Source organism: Telmatherina bonti (genome assembly GCF_933228915.1).
Source record: "Telmatherina bonti genome assembly, chromosome: 15".
Classification (NCBI taxonomy): Eukaryota; Metazoa; Chordata; class Actinopteri; order Atheriniformes; family Telmatherinidae; genus Telmatherina; species Telmatherina bonti.
Genome location: NC_136613.1, coordinates 17,283,552 through 17,302,317, shown reverse-complemented (window position 1 = coordinate 17,302,317; position 18,766 = coordinate 17,283,552). Strand labels below are relative to the sequence as shown.

The 18,766-nt window shown below is 39.4% G+C and overlaps 1 protein-coding gene across 1 annotated transcript; it reads left to right on the top strand.

The window, feature by feature from the left end:
- Positions 1–7,167: 7,167 nt before the first annotated feature.
- gpr156 (G protein-coupled receptor 156) lies at positions 7,168–16,603 on the top strand. Its single transcript, XM_079254379.1, has 10 exons — positions 7,168–7,284; positions 7,710–8,776; positions 9,659–9,786; positions 9,863–9,998; positions 10,077–10,187; positions 10,978–11,103; positions 11,325–11,420; positions 11,997–12,233; positions 12,856–13,014; positions 15,088–16,603. Exons 2-10 carry the CDS (start codon positions 7,712–7,714, stop codon positions 16,471–16,473), a joined length of 3,444 nt encoding a protein of 1,147 aa, XP_079110505.1. The 5' UTR covers positions 7,168–7,284; positions 7,710–7,711; the 3' UTR covers positions 16,474–16,603.
- Positions 16,604–18,766: the final 2,163 nt, after the last annotated feature.

The window sequence follows — 18,766 nt, the reverse complement described above, 5'->3', positions numbered from 1 at the left end:
GTGTAGCAGCCTGTGACCTAAGATGAAATATTTAAACTCCCAGTAATCTGAATATGTGTGTGGTCCACCTGCTGCTGCTGCAGTCTAATTGAAGTTGATTGTGAAGGAAACCTGAGAGTGACTGACACGCTTTGGGTGTAACAGAGCTTGCAACCATGTTTCGGTCCTTCATTGAGGGACCAGTGTGGTTTAATTTGAATTTACAAGTAAAAAATAGTAAATTTACTTATATTCTGTTGAAAAATCTTACTTTTTTTTTTTATCCTTTATATGGTGTCATCTATATTTCCATTCTTATTCTCGAACAAATAACTAAGTAAATAATCTCATAAATTCAAGTGTTAATGGTTTTAATATCAACACCCAGAGACGTGATTGATGGAAACCCCTATATTTATTGTCCCTTCTCTTAGAGGCTGCTTGATGCTGAAAAAGATTATCTGTAATCTTCAAATGATCTGTTGTCTCTATAGTTTATTAGCCTTCATTTCACACCATGAAAACATTTCTTCTGAAATAAATCTACTTTCTAAAGCAGTTACACTAAAAATGTCAGTGCAAAGCTTAACAGTCTGTGTCAGGTCTGAACAATGGTGTCGTCACTGCAGTGCAGAGAGGAAATAGTCCCAGAAGTTAGCTGATTATTCGGAAGCTCATATTGTGCATTATACAGTCAGAAGAGTCTTTGTTTGAATGTGTAAGTGGTCTGAGTTTCTTATTTAATCCCCCTCTAGTGATGGTGGAGTTCATTTAAAAATTGTATTAAAGCTTGTGTGGTCGTTTTGTGAGCATTCCTAATTCTTAAAATTGGGCTTTTTCGTTGTTTTTTAGTCGTCTACTCTATTTGTCTCATATTCCAGTGTCACTATCCATAAGCTAAATGAATTGAAGAAAATATTAAAATAGAGCAATCTATCCTGAAAAACAGTGAGCGTAAATCCACGAGGATGTATGCATGAGGGGAATGATGGGTGCTTAAATGAAAATCTGCATATTTTTCTCTTCTGCTGGTAATATCTCCACATGGCTTCTGTTTCCCAGAAAAGAGGCACTCCCTCATCAGGAATGACACTGCGTGGAGGCTCACACTGTAAATCTCTGTGACGTCTTAATAACACCTTTATGCCTCTTATAGTTGGCGGAGCAAATGCTCAAATATCTCCCCTGGCACTCAAATCCTAAAGTTAAACTCTTTCTGAAATTTTCAGCCTGTAGAAATATTATTTTGCCGCGGTTCTGCCACTCCTCACACATGTTTACTATTAAAACAAACAAAAACAAAGGAGAGATAGCTTGTGTTTCCCTTTCCATTAAAACAGACGCAGTTTTCAGCCTATTTGTTTGCACTGCGGACATATTGGCCTACTATGCCGCCCTGTTGGTCCCTTATGTCACCATGAGCTCCCAGGGGCCCCCTCTAACAAGCTGCACCCACATATTATCACAAGCCTCCTGCACCACATGATCACATCACACTGGAGCTAGGAAGCTGTCGAACGAGAGAGGGAGCACAGCCTCCTATCCTGACACACACACACACACACACACACCTCCTCCCTCCCCTTCACGCTCTTGTGGAAACTCCAGCGGACTGGTGAACCTTTCCTGAGTGACAGGATCCTCTCGGACTGACAGTTTTGACGGGCTAGATTAACTCGTAGGATTCGTACCGAGTGTGCTGCCATGGGAACCACGTAGCAATGCTGGATAGCCGATGCCGTAAAAATTTTCTCAGCTTTTATCACAACTTTTTTTTTGAAGTATTGAGCGATGGAGTTTGATGTGAGACGCGGCGATGGGATCCTCTTTGCGCTCTGAAGACCGAGGTTTGCACCTTGAAATTTTACTTTCTCTGACCTCCTTTCTCCTTCCTATCTTTTCTTTCTCATTTTAATTCGGCTTGGATTAACAAATGAGCTGTTTTATTGCAAGTGTACAGTGATGCAAACAGTGCGTAAATGTGTTGCTGTTACCAAACAGGAGCAAAGCAGATTACTCTGCCTTGCTGATTAAAATTACTAATAAAATTTGCATTCTCACTAATAAAATGATTTTATCGACTTAATCGGCATTAGGCCTAATAAAATATTTGTAAAGATGAGTTCCTGTAAACACCTACAAATATGTTGCCCTGAAATGCAGCATAGACCCAATCGGCATTTCTCTGCTAGTAATTGCATTCTAAATCAGATTAAAGAATAAACTTATAAACGGATTATTGCCTCTGAAAGAATGCTTCAATATTGGCCCCTTAAAGCAGACCCTAGCTTGGATCTGGCAGTTGCCCCTCTAATCTTCAAAACCTATGATTGACAGCACAATGAATGGCTTTACTACATTTTTATTAACTCCCAAAACCACGAGTCTTTTCTTTCTTTCACTGCCCAGTAGCCCGTCAGAAATGAGTGGAAATATGTAGCTGCCTAATAGATCATTACATTTAATTTTGGTTATAACAGAGCAAATGAAAAAGTGAAAGCTAAGCCTCCAGATTAGGCCCATCCCACGTGCAGGCTACAGGTAAGGCAGGTAATAGTTGCGGTTTGCTTTTACAACTTCAAAAGACATTTCTCATGAATATCTTGAACTGTCAAAACATGTTCATAAAATCCAAAGCAGCTTGAAGTTGCTTACTGTTCTGCTACCACATTGACCCCCCCCCCCCCCCCCCCCCCCCCCGTCCCTCCCTGCACACACACACACACACACACACACACACACACACACACAGCTGGATGATGGCAGGCCTTTGATGACCACTGCATGGTGGCGTCCAAACTGAAACTTATGGAGGCAAAAGCTTGAAAAGCTGGAGGAAATGCCTTTCTCTGCCGGCTTTTCCTGCAGGAAGAAACTAAACTGTGATCTAAACTTGGAAAATGACGACAGGACATGAACAGGAACTCCAGACATTTCCCAGATATGTTGCCTACAGGGGTTCTTTGTTCTGTTAACAAAATTAATTTAGCTGATGTAGGTCACTTAATCATTACATTTACGGTCCTATATACCTATCTATATATCCATATATCTATATCCACATATATATATATATATATATATATATATATAAAGAGAAAAATTCTCATCTCATTTGTTTTACGTTAGATGGATTCCTTTATTCCCCACACAGTTCCTCTTGCCCCCCAACTCCTGTTAGATTGTCTTAGTCAGTTACAGACAAAGAAGACATATGTCTAATGAACACTCACCTGTCTGCTAATTTGTATCAATGCATAAAATTGTCTCGGCAACAAGAAGCTGAGTCACTGCAGCAATTACAATGATCTGACTCTAGTCTGGTTCCAGCTCAGAGTATCAGGTGTGCCTCATAACTGAATCCCCAGCATGTCAGTGCAGCTTGGTGCTGCCTCATAAAAATGCCTGTGGCAAGAGTGACAAAGTAATGTTTGCTAGTAAAGTTTACATCTTCAGTCTCAGACGTCCCAAAAAACTGAGTGGATGGCAGATTACGTGGCAGCCAGTGAAACTGTAAATGAAAGATGATGCGTTTTACAAATGTAAAGCTTTCTTTTTCTCTGTTGCTTAAAGATGTGTGTGGCAGCAGATTCTAGTGTTGCTTTTTTTTTAATCTGTGATGACGCAGTAAAAATTTCGCATAAGTAGACATAGGTGTGCTTCCAAACAAAGTTCCTGGCTTGTCAGTGTGTTGTTCTGTGGTTGACTATTATAATATGGCATATTTGGTTTCATCTTGATATTATTCCTCTGTTTTTGACAAACTTGGAGGCTGATATGTTTGTTGTTCTGAGCAAACGTTATTCCCCTGCCATTTTGCTATCATCTCAATGTCCCCATCACTCCATCTGCTGTCAGTCAGAGCACCACACTGTGGTGGACAGAGGTCTTACAAGTATTCATGAGATAGACCTGTAAATAAAAGTAGGACCTCACATATAGCTCTTGTGTGCCTGCTGTTGCGTTCTGTTGTGGAGTTGTGTACACCATTTCATTACTGAGATACAATTAGATTCAGAAATGATAAATTCCCAGCCAAATGATCATGGATTTAATCTGAGCAGTTTACATTTACAACCTTCTTCGATCTGTTTCTGTCTTTTGTCACATCATCAATAAACACTGTTGACTGAGTGCTGATGAAAGCTATGTGTAAGCAAATCACCCCAGTTCTAAAACGGTTTTGCACACAGTGTTTAGGATTATTCACTTTTCCAAACCTTATCCTCACATAATTCTTTCTTTAAATCTTCTGCGGTTTAATATCTGTGCAATTGTCTGGTTTGTTTTTTATTCTTTAGATTATTTTTTTATTCTAACCTTCACCCATTTTTTAATATTTTGTATATTGTGACAAAGCCCCGTATTTCTCTGTGACATCTTCTGTTCATGGTAGACTTGGGTTCTAATCTGTCTACCTCCTGGAGAGTCTCTTTCTGTCACAGATAAATATATTTCATGACATTTCAGGCTTGCAGCTGGTGTTGAAGACCTCTTAAAAAGTGTTGTGCTGCTGATTTTTTTTTTACCACTTCTTATGTTTGTTTGTTTTTTGCCTTTCTGATGGACTTATTCTATGTTCACCATGTGATTAATGGTGATATGCTGCACTTTAAAACTACATAAGCTGCACAACTTGTAACATGGAAATCCTTTTGAATAGACACAAATATATGCCGCTGTCAAGAACAATCTAATAAATTTGATGGCTTCACATCAATGTAAAAAAATGTGATTATCTTCATTTCCCCATTGTGATCCATCATGTCTTTTGATTTGTCTGCAGAATGTGTATGTGATGGTGGCCAGACTGGGGCTAGTCATGGAGCCTGAGCTAAACTGTAGCACCCAGTGTGATTCACCACATTGCTTCATCCAGTCCGGATTCCACAGGCAGGATGGTCTTGAGATTCTGCAAAGACTATGCAGCCTCAACACGGTAATCTCTTTCTCTGGAATACATACATTCAAACAAAGTCATTCTGATTCATGTATTAAAAACAGATCTGCAGTTTTTATGTCCATACAACATTTGTGGTATCCAGATGCCACACATGGTTGTGCATTCATTTATGCAGTAATTGTATCTGTGCGGATGTAGTGTTTCTGTCCAGCATGCGCGATTGATGGAATAATTTTGTCCCATCAAATATTTAAAGAGTAAAAGAAATCAGCTGCAGATTAATGCAGATCCTTCTTGCATTGTCAAAAACTATCTCCCCTCCATTGGCACACAGAGTACTAACAATTGCCTGCCTGTCTTTTGGTTTCAGACACTAAGTTGTTAGTAGTAGAATATGGAAATCCTATTAACTGTGTGGTTTTGTATCTGATCAAAAATGATAACTTGGGAAAAAATTGAGCTTGATTTAATGCAAAGTCTGTCATGTTCTTCAAAGCATTCCTGGACAACTTTTGTAGATTGTCAGGGAGTGTTGTCCTGCCAAGAAAGGCCACTCCATTTGCGTCCTGTTTACAATAACTGACAGCATTAGTATTTGACGTTGGTTGTATTAGTTTAAGTCCTCTGACTCTTTTTTAAATATAAAATATTTAGTCATACTTCTGTTTTCATCCACTATTTTGACAGGTTTGGGTTTTAGGCTTTCCAAAATGCTTGTTTTTTTCTAAGTCACCATGGCAACATGTCTCCAGGTACTGCCCTGCACATAAACAGATAGCACTCAAGAGGCACCCTGGGCGTTAAAAAACTTACATCAGGTGACTAAGTGTTCACATGATGAGCTAAGAGTGAGAATGGATTGAGGCGGAACATGTTTAAGGATCATGTACATAAATACCAAGACCCAAGATTTCAGTGCAGGAAGTTTACTAGAATATTATTCCCTACAACAATCCCTTCCTAAGTAAAGGATGAGGTTGTGCCATCTCATCCGCCTAATTTCAGCCACAAATCTTCAAATCCTGTTTAGGTATGAATCCCTCTTTATATAACAGAGCTTTAATCTGCATTGCACAGAGAATTGTATTCACAAGTAGTAATTTCTGGAAGTGTTCCTGAGCTCATGCAGAGATTTCCGCAGGCAGAATTATACATGTTTTTAGTGCAAATTTTCAGAAGTGTTCCTTGCACTTGGAAATGTCTTCAGATTCTCTGGATGGGCAGATCATAAAATTTCCTGCCAACAGAAAAATGATCTGTTACATATTAGTTATATGTTAAGGAATGTTTTTTTTTAATGACTCTGCAATCTTTTTATCTGAGAGACTCTTTCTCTGTAAGGTGTTCTTTTTAATACTCACACTGACCTGTAGCCAATTAACAGGATTTCTTACATGTTCTTTCAGCTCTTGTCTAAGAGATCATCATTTAACCTTTTTTTATATGGGCTGCTGCCATAAAATTTTATCACAAACTCTCATTTTTCATGAAGATGCCTCATTTTCAGCATTTCATAATACCTGTTTTACTGTGGGTAAAATATTGGTTTGTGAAATTAGCTAATCATTTGATTATGATTTTGTTTACATTTGACATAATATCCTGATTTTGTAATGAGGATTTTTCATCTGTTGGTCCAGTTCTGGGACCGTCATGATCATAGCAGGTACTTGTGTGGCCAGAGGCCAGCTTGGACACTCACCAGTCTGCAGCTATGCAGCCTCTAGCAAACTGTAATACACCACATACCGTGGCATCTGTCTTTCATAGCAAGCATTGAGGATTTTGGTTATATAAGAGATTGTAAAACTGAATGTGTTCGCCAGCCACTTTTTGGTGACATTATCAAGTCTATAATATTAACACTCCTCAAAACCTTCCTATAAAATTAATTACTTTAAACAGTGTGTGCTACTGTTCCATTATAGCAAATTAATAAACTAATTTACCTCTCATTTACACATCCTATTCATTTTAAATGGGTGATTGATGGTCTTGTTTAATTTTCTCAACAATTTTTAAGCTGTTTGATTTTTCATTTACACATTTGTTTCAAAACATTTTAATCAAATATTTTACCTTTGCACTGTTTGTGCTTTTTACAACGTTGTGCGTCCACCCAAAAACTGTACTCATTCTTGTCTGGTAGAAATGTGGTACTATTCCACTCAGGGTAACAGCTGAACAGTAGAGATCGGGTAAGGTAATGGGGATGTACTCCTGAAGCTATGTTTAGCTTCGCCTCTGTTGCTGATGCCTTTAGGAGAAGCGAGAGCACAGATCAACACCATAGGACATGCAAGAGGAAGTATAAAGTGACTTCCCAAATAAAAACTAAAGTAGTGGAGAGAACCACAAGCAGGCTTTTCTTTCTTTGCTGCACCGTTTACAAAAAAGACCAGGTGAGTTATCTCTTTGAGTTCTTTCAAGCTTTGTGATGATAATGATATACATCATTAAGTCTCAAAGCGTGCCTAACATTTTCACCCAGAGGAAAGGAAACCATGTTCCGCCCTGCTCTTGTGCTATTGTAACAAGAAAGTGTCATAATCTATCATTTACTTTAAGTCAAATGCCTTACAATCCCTTTTCATTAGTCTGTGTTGTGCTTAGCTGCCATGAAAACTGTGTAGCTAAAAGGAAATACCCCTCGATGAAATGAAACACCATGCAGTTGTTGCTATTTGTGGGTGTAGACAGCTCACAAGGCACAAGTGTTTCTAAGCTTGATAGTATAGTGGAAAGACAAAAATACAAGAAGCTGAGGCAACTTATTCCATAAAATCCCACCTGTTTTTCTTTTTTTTCTTCCTGGATTTATTCCCAGATATGGCTTCTGCTGCCAGCGTCCTGTCCAAAGAGCAGCTTCTTTGCCCCATCTGTCTAGATGTTTTCAACCAGCCCGTCTCTACGCCTTGTGGGCACAACTTCTGCAAGGACTGCATACAGAGATACTGGCAGACCACTAATCTGCCACAGTGTCCTATGTGCAAGCACAGGTTTTACAAGAGGCCTGACCTCAAAGTTAACACCTTCATATCAGAAGTGGCCTCTCAGTTCAAGGAGCTTGGAGAAAAGAAATATGAAGATGAGATCACTGCGGTAGACCAGTCAACCGGCCATACAGGAGATGTGTCTTGTGATGTTTGCATTGGAAAGAAAGTCAAGGCTTTAAAGTCGTGCCTGGACTGCTTGGCCTCATTTTGCCAGACTCATCTGGAGCCCCATAACGTTGTAGGTTCCCTCAAGAAGCACAGGCTAATTAACCCTTTGATGAACATGCAAGACAGAGTATGTAAGAAGCACGAGAGCCTCCTGGACCGGTTCTGTAATACTGATCAGACGTATGTGTGCCGTGTTTGCATTACAACGGACCACAAGGCTCACCACACTGTTTGCATTGAGGACAAATGCAAAGACAGGAGGGCTCAGATTGGAAGCATGAATGCAGATTTGCAAGAAATGATTCATGACCGTCTGCAGAAAATCTGTGAGATAAATCAAGCCGTTCACCTCAGCAAAAGAAACACAGAAAGGGAGAACGAGGAAAGTTTGCAAGTCTTCAACAAACTGCTCCAAGTTGTCCAGAGAGGCCAAGCTGAAGTGGCCGAGGTGATCAAAGCGAAGCAGAGGCAAGTTGAAAGTGAGGCAAGTGAGATTGTAATAAAGCTGAAGCAGGAGGTGGATCAGCTGAGGTACAGGACAACAGAGCTGGAGCAGCTCTCACACACTGAAGATGATTTCTACCTTTTGCAGCGCTTTCCCGCTTTCGCCACCATGCTGACCATGAAAGACTGGTCTAAAACCTACGTAGAAACTGCTGAATATATTGGCACAGTGAGGCGGGCGGTCAGGAGAGCCACGGGTCAGCTGGAGGAAACAGTCAAGGCTGAGGTGAAGAGGCTTTGTGAGACTGAATTTAAACGGGCTCAGACATGGGCTGTGGATGTGAACTTGGATCCTGACACAGCTCATCTCAAGCTGGTGCTGTCTGAAAACAAGAAACAGGTCTATCATGGTGATCAGGCTGGGAGTCTCCCTGACAACCCCAGGAGATTTTACCCCTGTGTTAGTGTTCTGGGAAAGGAGGGTTTCTCGTCTGGAAGGTTCTACTATGAGGTCCAGGTGAAGGGGAAGACAGAGTGGGATATTGGAGTTGGACTTGAATCAGTCAACAGAAAAGGAGGAAATTTGCTGAATCCTGAACGAGGCTTCTGGACTCTTGGGATGAGAGATGATGGGAAATACTGGGCACTTGGCAGCCCTCCTGTCTGTGTGCCGCTGGTGGACAAGCCCCAGACGGTCGGGGTGTATGTGGATTTGGAGTTTGGGCAGGTTTCCTTTTACAACGCAGACTCGCACTCTCATATCTACACCTTCACTGGATACACATTCACTGAAAGGCTTTTCCCCTACTTCAACCCCCGGCGAAATCATGGCGGGGTCAACTCAGCCCCTCTTGTCATCTTGCCTGCAAAAATATGAAATTTCAGAAGTTTTTTTTTTTTTTTTTTTTTTACCTTTATCTGTCACTAAAATGTTTTCAAATATTTTTTATTGATCAGTTTCAGCTGAAACAGTTCAGACCTGTTGTGTAATGTTTGTTTCTCTATTTGCTCAAATAAACTTTTACCAGCTGATATGAATCCATGTTTTTTTTTTTTATTGCTTTTGCATCTATTAAACAGTGACTTGGGAACAAATATAACACTGAATATGTAATAATGACTTATGAGCTACATCTAAGGGGTTGAATATTCATGTGTGTGTGTCCAGCTGGCATTCGAACTTCCAAGGCATTCCCTGTCCCCAGTGCTAAGTGCTGTTGTGTGGACGCTACTCTCCTGCGGCATCCTGTTGGCATTCTGCTTCTTTTTCTTCACCCTGCGCTTCAAAAACAACAGGTAGTGCATGAATTGAAAACTTTACATAAATCTAAAAAGGTTACAGAAGACAATTAATATGATTTTATCATATCAGGATAGTGAAGATGTCCAGTCCCAACCTGAATGTTTTGACTCTCTTCGGAAGTGTCCTCACTTACATCAGTGCCTTCCTGTTTGCCATCGATGACAGAGCATACTCACTAGATGGAAGATTTACAGTTGTGCTGCAAGTAAGCATCCATATTAACCTTAAAGATCTGTCTGAGTTATCATGTTTTAAATTAATCTCATGTTACGGTCTTCTTTAGGCTCGGATCTGGACGCTTTGTGTTGGCAGCACCTTGGTGTTTGCCCCAATTCTGGGTAAGACGTGGAGACTGTACCGAGTGTTCACCCAGCGAGTACCTGACAAAAGAGTGGTAGGCATGCATGTTCCTCTGGTTACCTGTTTGTCCTGCAGTTTTTTTGGATTTGCACCGGCTTCATTTCTTAGTTCTTGCTGCAAGACTTGGTCTAATCCAAACCAATTAGTGTTTGGAAAAGAAAAACATACTTTAATTAATAAATTATTATGCTTCTTTTTACATTTTCTGGCGAAATGAATCTTTATTGCAGCTTTCTTCTGCACTGTGCTTTCTTATGCACTATCCATAGACATTAACTTTCATAATTCTTGAGTGTCACTACAACAGCTTTCAAAGATTATTCCTAATCTTTGTCCCAAATCAAAAGCATTTAGCTTTGTTTTGAACACAATGTAATCTAAAATGCTGATAGAGTATGGTGTCTGTTTTTAGGGCACCCACTAAAGCTGTTGCTGTCAGTATGACTCTGCTCACACACTAATTTCTATTCGTTAGTGCTCCAGCTTTAAGCCAGCTGTAATAATAGTGACTTTCTGATGCCTTTTTTTTTGCATTGTTTTGTTCTTTATTTTTGGTCACACAATCAAATTTCCAACTGATTAAGGCACTTTCTTATCATGTGGAGCCATCTTATATCAGACAGAAAACAGGCCAAAACAGAGAAGGCTCAGCTGCTCACAGGCTCTTTTTTCTTTATTAGGAATTACTTGTATAATAACATTTGTTCCACAAATCGCTTGAAAAATACTTTAATTAAGTTGAAATTGTAATTTAAACACTGCATTGTACTTACTCTCTTTTATAAAAGATCAAACATCTATACTTTAACTTGTTTGTGTCACAGATCATCCGAGACATTCAGCTTATAGGCATGGTGGTTGGGCTGATCCTGGTGGATATACTTATTCTCACTGCCTGGAACCTCTCAGACCCCATCCGATGTTCACGATCTGTTGGAGCTGTTGTCAGGGTAAAATAAATATAACACTGAGCTTAAAACTTTTGGCTGAAACGGCATGATGACAAGTTCATGTGAATACTTTTCACTGTAAAATGATTTGTATTAGATTGCAGGAAGGTTTGCTTTTTTTCCTCTTTTTAATGTAGTAGTTATAATTTATATTGTATATCATTAACATAGTATAACAAATGAAGTTCAAATTCTAATTGTTCATGGTTTTCCCTGTGGAGGTGGCAGAGAGAGACGTTTCCTATTCTTTGTCTGAGATGGACTCCTGTTCTTCTGTTTACTCGAACATGTGGATCATCATAATTGCTGCCCAGAAGGTATGTTTTCTCTTTTGAGAGCAGAAATTTGAACACTGACTGTAGTAAGGTCCTAAAATTTATGTTATTTTTTTCCTTTGACATTGTTCAAGTGCAAGTTTTAATTTTTTTTTAAAATAATTTCTTAAATTTTTAGTTATAAACCAAAAAACACTGGAAATAATCATAAAAAGTCCATGTGCCTTGGGATACAGTTTTCAATAAATAAAAAGCTTATTATTATTTAACTATTTCCTGTAAATCAGTATTACGATATACAGTCATGGAAGAAAATTTGATCACCCTTGTTTTCCTATGATGTAACAATTTTTAAACCAAAATATTTCATCACTGAACATCCCCATATCATAGCTTTTATTGATATTGTTAATATTTTATTAAACATAACTTTATGCATACATATTTTTTAATATGCTTACCAAATAGAGAAAAAGCTGTCAAATTAAAAATCTAAAACTAAATAAATTAGAGGTATTTCCACAAGACAGTACGTCGGAGAAACAAAAGAGGATAAAATTACTAAATAAAGACAAAGAAAGATAATTTTTCTGTTCTTTCTTGCACCTCTCCTTTTAGGGCTGCCTTCTCCTATATGGCACTTACCTAGCTGGACTTACCAGCAACGTCAGTCATCCTCCAGTCAACCAGTCTCCCACCATCATAACTGCTGTCACTCTGGTCACCCTCTCCTCTGCGGTGGCCGTGCCCGCGTTTATCTTCCTGCAGGCCTGGCCCAACCTGGTCTACAGCATTGTGGCTGGAGCCATCTTCATCTGCACCCTGGCGACTAACTGTGTGCTATTTGTGCCCCAGGTTTGAAACAAACACCAACAGATAAAATACACAAATGAGTCTCAGAATTTTTTTGCTGTAATAAACAGAAATGCAAACACAAAATACATTTTGAAGTGTATTCAGGAATCCATTGTATTTTTGGAAAAACACCTCTAGCATTTCATTGCTTCTAGAGATGACATCTTTGTTGTAAAAGAACATAGATGTGTGGAACCTTTTTGTCAGAGCCATCATTAAATAATCAGTCAGGCAGGCAGAAACAGTAGGTGGACATGCATGACAGACAGATAGATGACACCTACATGCAAGGCATTCTTGTTTTTGTTTGTATATAATTAAGACACGCTTGAAGTTTCTGTAAGTGTGTCAGTTTTCCATGTCTGTCAGCAGAGCATGAGTCACTCAGAAGGTGCCTGTTTATGACTCTCTAAGAGTCTGACAGAAGGTTTATGTCACAATAAAGGAATGCACCTTGAGTTAGGAGGAAGGAAATACTTGAACAATGACCAGTGCGCTCTAACACACCTGATAAAATATCCTGGTAGTATTTGCAGCTGGTGACAGTAATTTATCTATTGCTAGAAACTGGTATAACATGTTGTTTTTGAAATTCTGAAACGTCTAACTTGTCACCTTACAGCTGACCCAGTGGCGGCAGTTTGAAGAGGATCAGAACAACCCCAGTCAGATGGCTAAGTATTTCAGCAGCCCCAGTAAGAGCCAGCCATCTGTGTACAGCCAGGATGAGATCTACTACCTGCTGGGAGAGAACAGCTCCATGAAAAAACTCCTCAGTGAAGTAATCTATTGTTTTATTTCTTATCTTTTTTTCGATAACAGAATTAAAGTTCGGTTTTTATTCTCAATTTATTCCTGAAGATCTTTGTACATAGAAAGCTCACAGCTAAGTGTGACGGTTATGATCTGTATGAAATTTGAAATAATACTGATTATACTGAAGATTTCTAGGATGCTTTATCATATATATTTTGATACTGTGGATATGAAAAAATATGGCTTTGTGGCTTTAATAAAGTGCCCTATACACTGTTAGTGTAGTGTTTGCAGTCATTTTAGCCACGTTTGTGTCACGTGTTACTCTGTAGAGAGCTACCTTGTTCTATTGGGTCAGAAATAAAATATATGACCATAACTGAACAAGAAGATAGAGCCAGAGAGTCTGGATACAACGGGACTCAAGTATGTAACTGTAAAGCTTATTACATCATGATGATTTGAGGACTAAAATGTATTTATTTAGGTCTGTTGAAGCCACAGATTTCTTTTAATCACAGGACTAAGTGAACCTCAGTGACACTACACTGTCATTTTTTTCTGCTTTTGTTAAGGTAAAAAGTAATCTGTGGGCCCTTCCATTAAATATTGTGGGTTATTGCTTTGACAAATTTTGTGATGATTACCGTCCAGGTAAATTACACAATATACAGACCTGAAAAGGACAGTCTTGTTTACAGGAAAGCCCTTAAGGCTGTTACACACCAAAATGAGGTGAGGAACCACCAGTGGTGAGTACGTAGGCCCCCTGGTGTTCGTAGGCCCTTCATGTGATCTCTGGTTGCAACCAGCATTGGAACACACAAAATGGCTCTTGAACACACTGCAAAGACAATTCCCAACTATCAACATGATGTTAAATATGTGGCTGTGCAAGAAGACACAGTTCACCGGTGCACCAGGGGCAACAGAACAAGGGGAAAGCAGGATACATCATAATACCAGTTACTCTTCAGTTTCTCTTCTTGATATGGCCACATCATTGTGAAAGTGTTGCTTGTTTTGCACAAAGGAAGATCTCAAATGAGAAGAATTTTCTTTCTAACATTACTATTGTGAAACGTCTTGTGCTCTCACTTGCTACGCTGTTTACAATGGTGAAGATTCACAGTCATCCAGGTCATGGAAACCCTAAGAGCTTGACTAAAAAAAAAAATCCATTTGCCTTTGATTCAAGCTCGTAGGATTACGCTAAACATCCAGTCAGAGTTACCACTTTTACTGAAAGATGAGACACTGATTCTACAAGAAAATTTAGCAAAAAATAAGACAGCAACAGAATCTGGTAATGGTTATGATGTGCATAAACAAGATAAAGGAAAGAAAGATATTCAGCGACTTGTTGTATGAAGCTCCTTAAAACAATCTTTTTATATATTTTGTACAACATCTGTTGTATGAATTTTAAATTAAGCACTCAAGATTATCTCAAAATCTAGACTTCTGTCTTTAATTTATTTATTTTTTGTTAAATATGTATTTCTTTAACCGCTAATCACAGCTTAACATGGTAGCAAGCTCCAATGTCTTTGGCTAAACCAACATAATTAAGTCAAATATAATATTGGATGCAAATCCCCTGCACTCAAAACCTGCATGAAATCTGAAGCCCATGGCCATCACCAAATATTAGGTTAATATCGTTAAGATTTACTTTCTGTTTTATGGCAGCTTGTTTAATGCCGTTTGTGCCTTGAATTGTGTATTGACTATGTAAAATGTGATTGCTGCTCAGCTACATTTCAGGTTACCTTGACATCTAAGAAAATCCCTTTGTCATAGTGTCTTTGCCACTAAAAGATCTTTATTTCCTCTCACCCCTGGTAACATTTTAAGAACTACAACAAAATTGCGGTTGAATTAACCTCTTAAAGTTGAAAATCTTTACTGTAACATATAATCAAATCCATTGTTGTGGTTTATCAAAACAAAATTGAAAAAACTCACTGTCTAAATAATTAAATAAATCGACGGCTTGAATTCTTAACGTAAAAGGGTATAAAACTGATTTGTATTTGTGAGTTTTTAAATGTTTTTATATGTTAATGGTTCTCTTTTCCCTTTTCTCCAACTTTAGAAGAATGCTGTGATTGACAGTCTACAGGAGCAAGTAAACAACGCCAAGGACAAACTCCTGCGCCTCATGACAGCAAGTCGATCCCTTGAGGACCAGGACATGGACTCCCCCGCCACTAACCTCAATTCCCCCTCCACTCAGACCACAGAACTTCCATATGAAGACCCTTCTTCTTCTTCTTCTTCTAGGTGTCAGACAGACACTAAACCCAGACTCTCGGCATCTCCTCTGCCCCCAAATCTCATTCCTGCTCTCACTTCGTCAAATGTTGTCACCATGGCCCCGGAGCCTTCCTCTGTTCCAAACTTTTCCACCCTTGTTTCTGCTTCCGTTCCACCCACCATCCCTGAGGATATTTATGTAAGGGAAACCCAGAGAAATGTTTCCACGTCTGCCACTGCAGACACAGACAGAGCAGAGCTCAGAGCAGAAAAGGATCTTCAGCAGCTCATACTGTGCAAATTTCCTGGCAGGACAACAGAGGAGACTGTTCACTTTGTCACCTCTCTTCAAAACCGCAGGCGACGAAAAGCTTCTCAGATAGACTCATTCACCAGTCATCGTGGTCTAGCATTGCAAACAGGCCAAAATGGAAGACTAACTGGTTTTGTTAGCAGTGAACAGTTGCAGGAGATTCTCCAGGAACTAAGCGTGGATGCAGTCACAGAGACTACCCTTCGATCTCCCAGTCAAACCTCCGGGGCATTTTCCCCCCTGAGCATGCTGTCCCCTCTTTCTCTGAGGACACCTTGCACCCCTAATCCACCGGTCCTCTTCCACTATCCAAGCATCTCCCCCTATGTGATGAGGAAACGAAGACCACCTTTTCACTCCAGCAGAAGAAGCTTGGCTCCTCCATGCTTCTACACAGGCTCAGAGGTTCCTAGCAGCAGAAAGAAAAGAAACACCTGTCCGCAACAAAATCCTGAGGTTGTCACTTTGGATGAAACACTTCTCCATGTTCACAACAGTGACCCGAAGGTAGAAAAAGAGGAGGAGGAGGAGGAAGAAGAGGTGAAAGATGAGGATGAGAATGCAGACGGGCAGGAAGTAATGAGAAAATGTCAAAGATGTGTTTCAAAGTCTCACAAATGCTCCGTCTGGCATTGTGCAGCTTCACATGTTGCGGAAGAGGGTGGCGACAGTGAACAACACCTTCAACATATCAGAGACTCCAGTGGATACTGGGACTCGGACTCTAGCAGCTCCACAGATTATTGCTACTACCACCGCCCATACTGCGACTCCTGCCTGCAGCGAGGCTCACTCCTGTGCTCAGACAGCTCCTCCGACTCATCTGACAGTGAGTATGAGGACTACACGAGCCTCTACCACTCTCCACGCCCCGTGGTGTTTAAAGATGACCTCAAACCCACTTTTGTATGAATAAATGTTTACTGGACTTCATGTTTGTAAAACAAGATTTTACCACTTGAATACGGGATCTCAAAGCAGCACCCTGGAAAATCATTATAAAAAGCCAATATGCCGCAATGATGGTAGCTGATATGGCTGAATGCTTTAACAGAACAAGATTTTCTTCTGTATTTAAACATGATCTTCTTGAAAAGTAGTTTTTCAAAAGCACAAAAATGTTAGCTATATATTTATATTACTATTACTTGTGGCATTACTCGTGAAGTTCCTTTGTTGGATCATTTAACCACTGAACTTGAATTCATTTTCAAAATGGGAGGAGTAAAGATAAAATAAATAAAAGGTAACAAAGATTTGAGAGGACATTAGACAGATGATATTTTAGCTATTGTGAGAATTTTGTATTTATTTTCATATTTATTTCTTTTGCTGTAATTATTTTCTGATTCATTTTTGTTGATTTGCATTGACTTGTAATACATCCTACAATGGTATCACGTCATTTTTTCTACAGACCTTGCTTTAATTTACTCATTTTCCTAACAGCCCATAGTTTACCATTTTTGCAGTATTTCTAATTTTCTGGGGCAATATGTGCTCACTGTCATAGCACCTCATGTCAGCAGCAGTCCTGCCTTATAGAGTAATATTTATAAGTAAAAGTCAGAGTTATTTGAAGTGTCAGCCAACAGAGTACAAGAGGAATAGGACCTCCTGACTTTCAAACTTAAATATAAAGTTTTATCCTTTAAAAAAAAAACTCCATTCATTGTCTATCTGATGAGGTAGATTAGTATGAAACAGTTGGAAAGGCCACCTTGGTGCACGACCAGATAAAGGGTCGCTTTATGCTTTCATAGAACCCAATTACATGCATCTGATCATTAAAGAGATCTTGTGAACGGCATAATGCTTTATCATAAAGCAGCAGTTATCTGGTTATGAGAAATTAAATGATCCCACCTAGATTGTGGCCACAAAATAATCTGATGTCTTTGTGTTTGCATTCCTGTTAATCTTATTTATTTAGGTCTTTTACATCTACGCATGCATGAAAAAAGAAGCGGGAATCTTTGCACCATGTAATGCATAAAGAGCCTGTTTACACATCTTGCCCTCTATTTAGGAGAAGGTGAGGGAATTTTCAGCCATATCTTTATCATTTATGAAAACATGAAGAGTTTCAGAAATGAGCCAGTAATACAATCCAGTCCAAATTGTACCTAAATTAACAAAGTCGCATTTGTTCACACAGACATGTTTTGGTGTTTATATGGGGCCGTGGAGCAGTTAAAGTGACACTGCTCATTCCTGCTCCCATTTTCCCCCTTGAAATTGTTGATATATCGAGAACACCAAAAAATCTGGTAAATCAACACCGGAACGCAGAACTTTTCTTCTTTAAAGTTCATACTATAAAAGACAAGTGAGAACCATCTATTGTAAGAATGAACAGAGGCACAAACCTCCTTTCAACAGAGCCTGAACAAAATAACTCCCACAGCTCTTATAAGTTTAGTTTTAAATTGTGCATTTCTGGTTTATATTATCAAACTAATTTGTAATGAAAAAGTAAAGTTTTACAGAAATATGGAATAATTTTGTTGACTGTTTTCAAACCATTATAACATTTAAATCATCACATTCATTCATTCATTTTCCGAACCGCTTATTCCATTCAGGGTCGCGGGGAAGCTGGAGCCTATCCCAGCCGGCTTTGGGCGACAGGCAGGGTACACCCTGGACAGCTTGCCAGTCCATCGCAGGGCCACACAGAGAGACGAACAACCACACTCACGCTCACACTCACACCTAGGGGCAATTTAGAGTGACCAATTAACCTATCATGCATGTCTTTGGATGGTGGGAGGAAGCCGGAGTACCCGGAGAGAACCCACGCATACACGGGGAGAACATGCAAACTCCACACAGAAAGGCCACTGACCAAACCAGCGACCTTCTTGCTGTGAGGCCACAGTGCTAACCACTGCGCCATAAATCATCACATATATTTCTTTTTATGACAAATGAAATTTGAAATGAACCAAACAATTTCTATGTTTTTATCTGTATTTATTTATTTTAGATAAACAAGATGGCCACTGCTGGACATTTAAAAGAGCGCAGGTGAATGGAGCGCCCTGGCTTCATCTTTCACAACCAAATGCTCAATCCATCTTTTATATACAATCCAAGACTTAGACTCAGTGGTAAAAATGGATGGGTATAGTTGTTTTAAACTAACATACATGCAACACATAAAAAATCTCTTCCTCTTTTCTTTTTGGAATTGCCCTTGTCT

Excerpts from the sequence above, each read along its gene's own strand:
- gpr156 (XM_079254379.1), top strand. The coding sequence starts at position 7,712 with ATGGCTTCTGCTGCCAGCGTCCTGTCCAAAGAGCAGCTTCTTTGCCCC. Across the intron at positions 10,188-10,977 it reads GAGTACCTGACAAAAGAGTG|ATCATCCGAGACATTCAGCT; the intron begins GTAGGCATGCAT and ends TTTGTGTCACAG. Across the intron at positions 12,234-12,855 it reads GTGTGCTATTTGTGCCCCAG|CTGACCCAGTGGCGGCAGTT; the intron begins GTTTGAAACAAA and ends GTCACCTTACAG.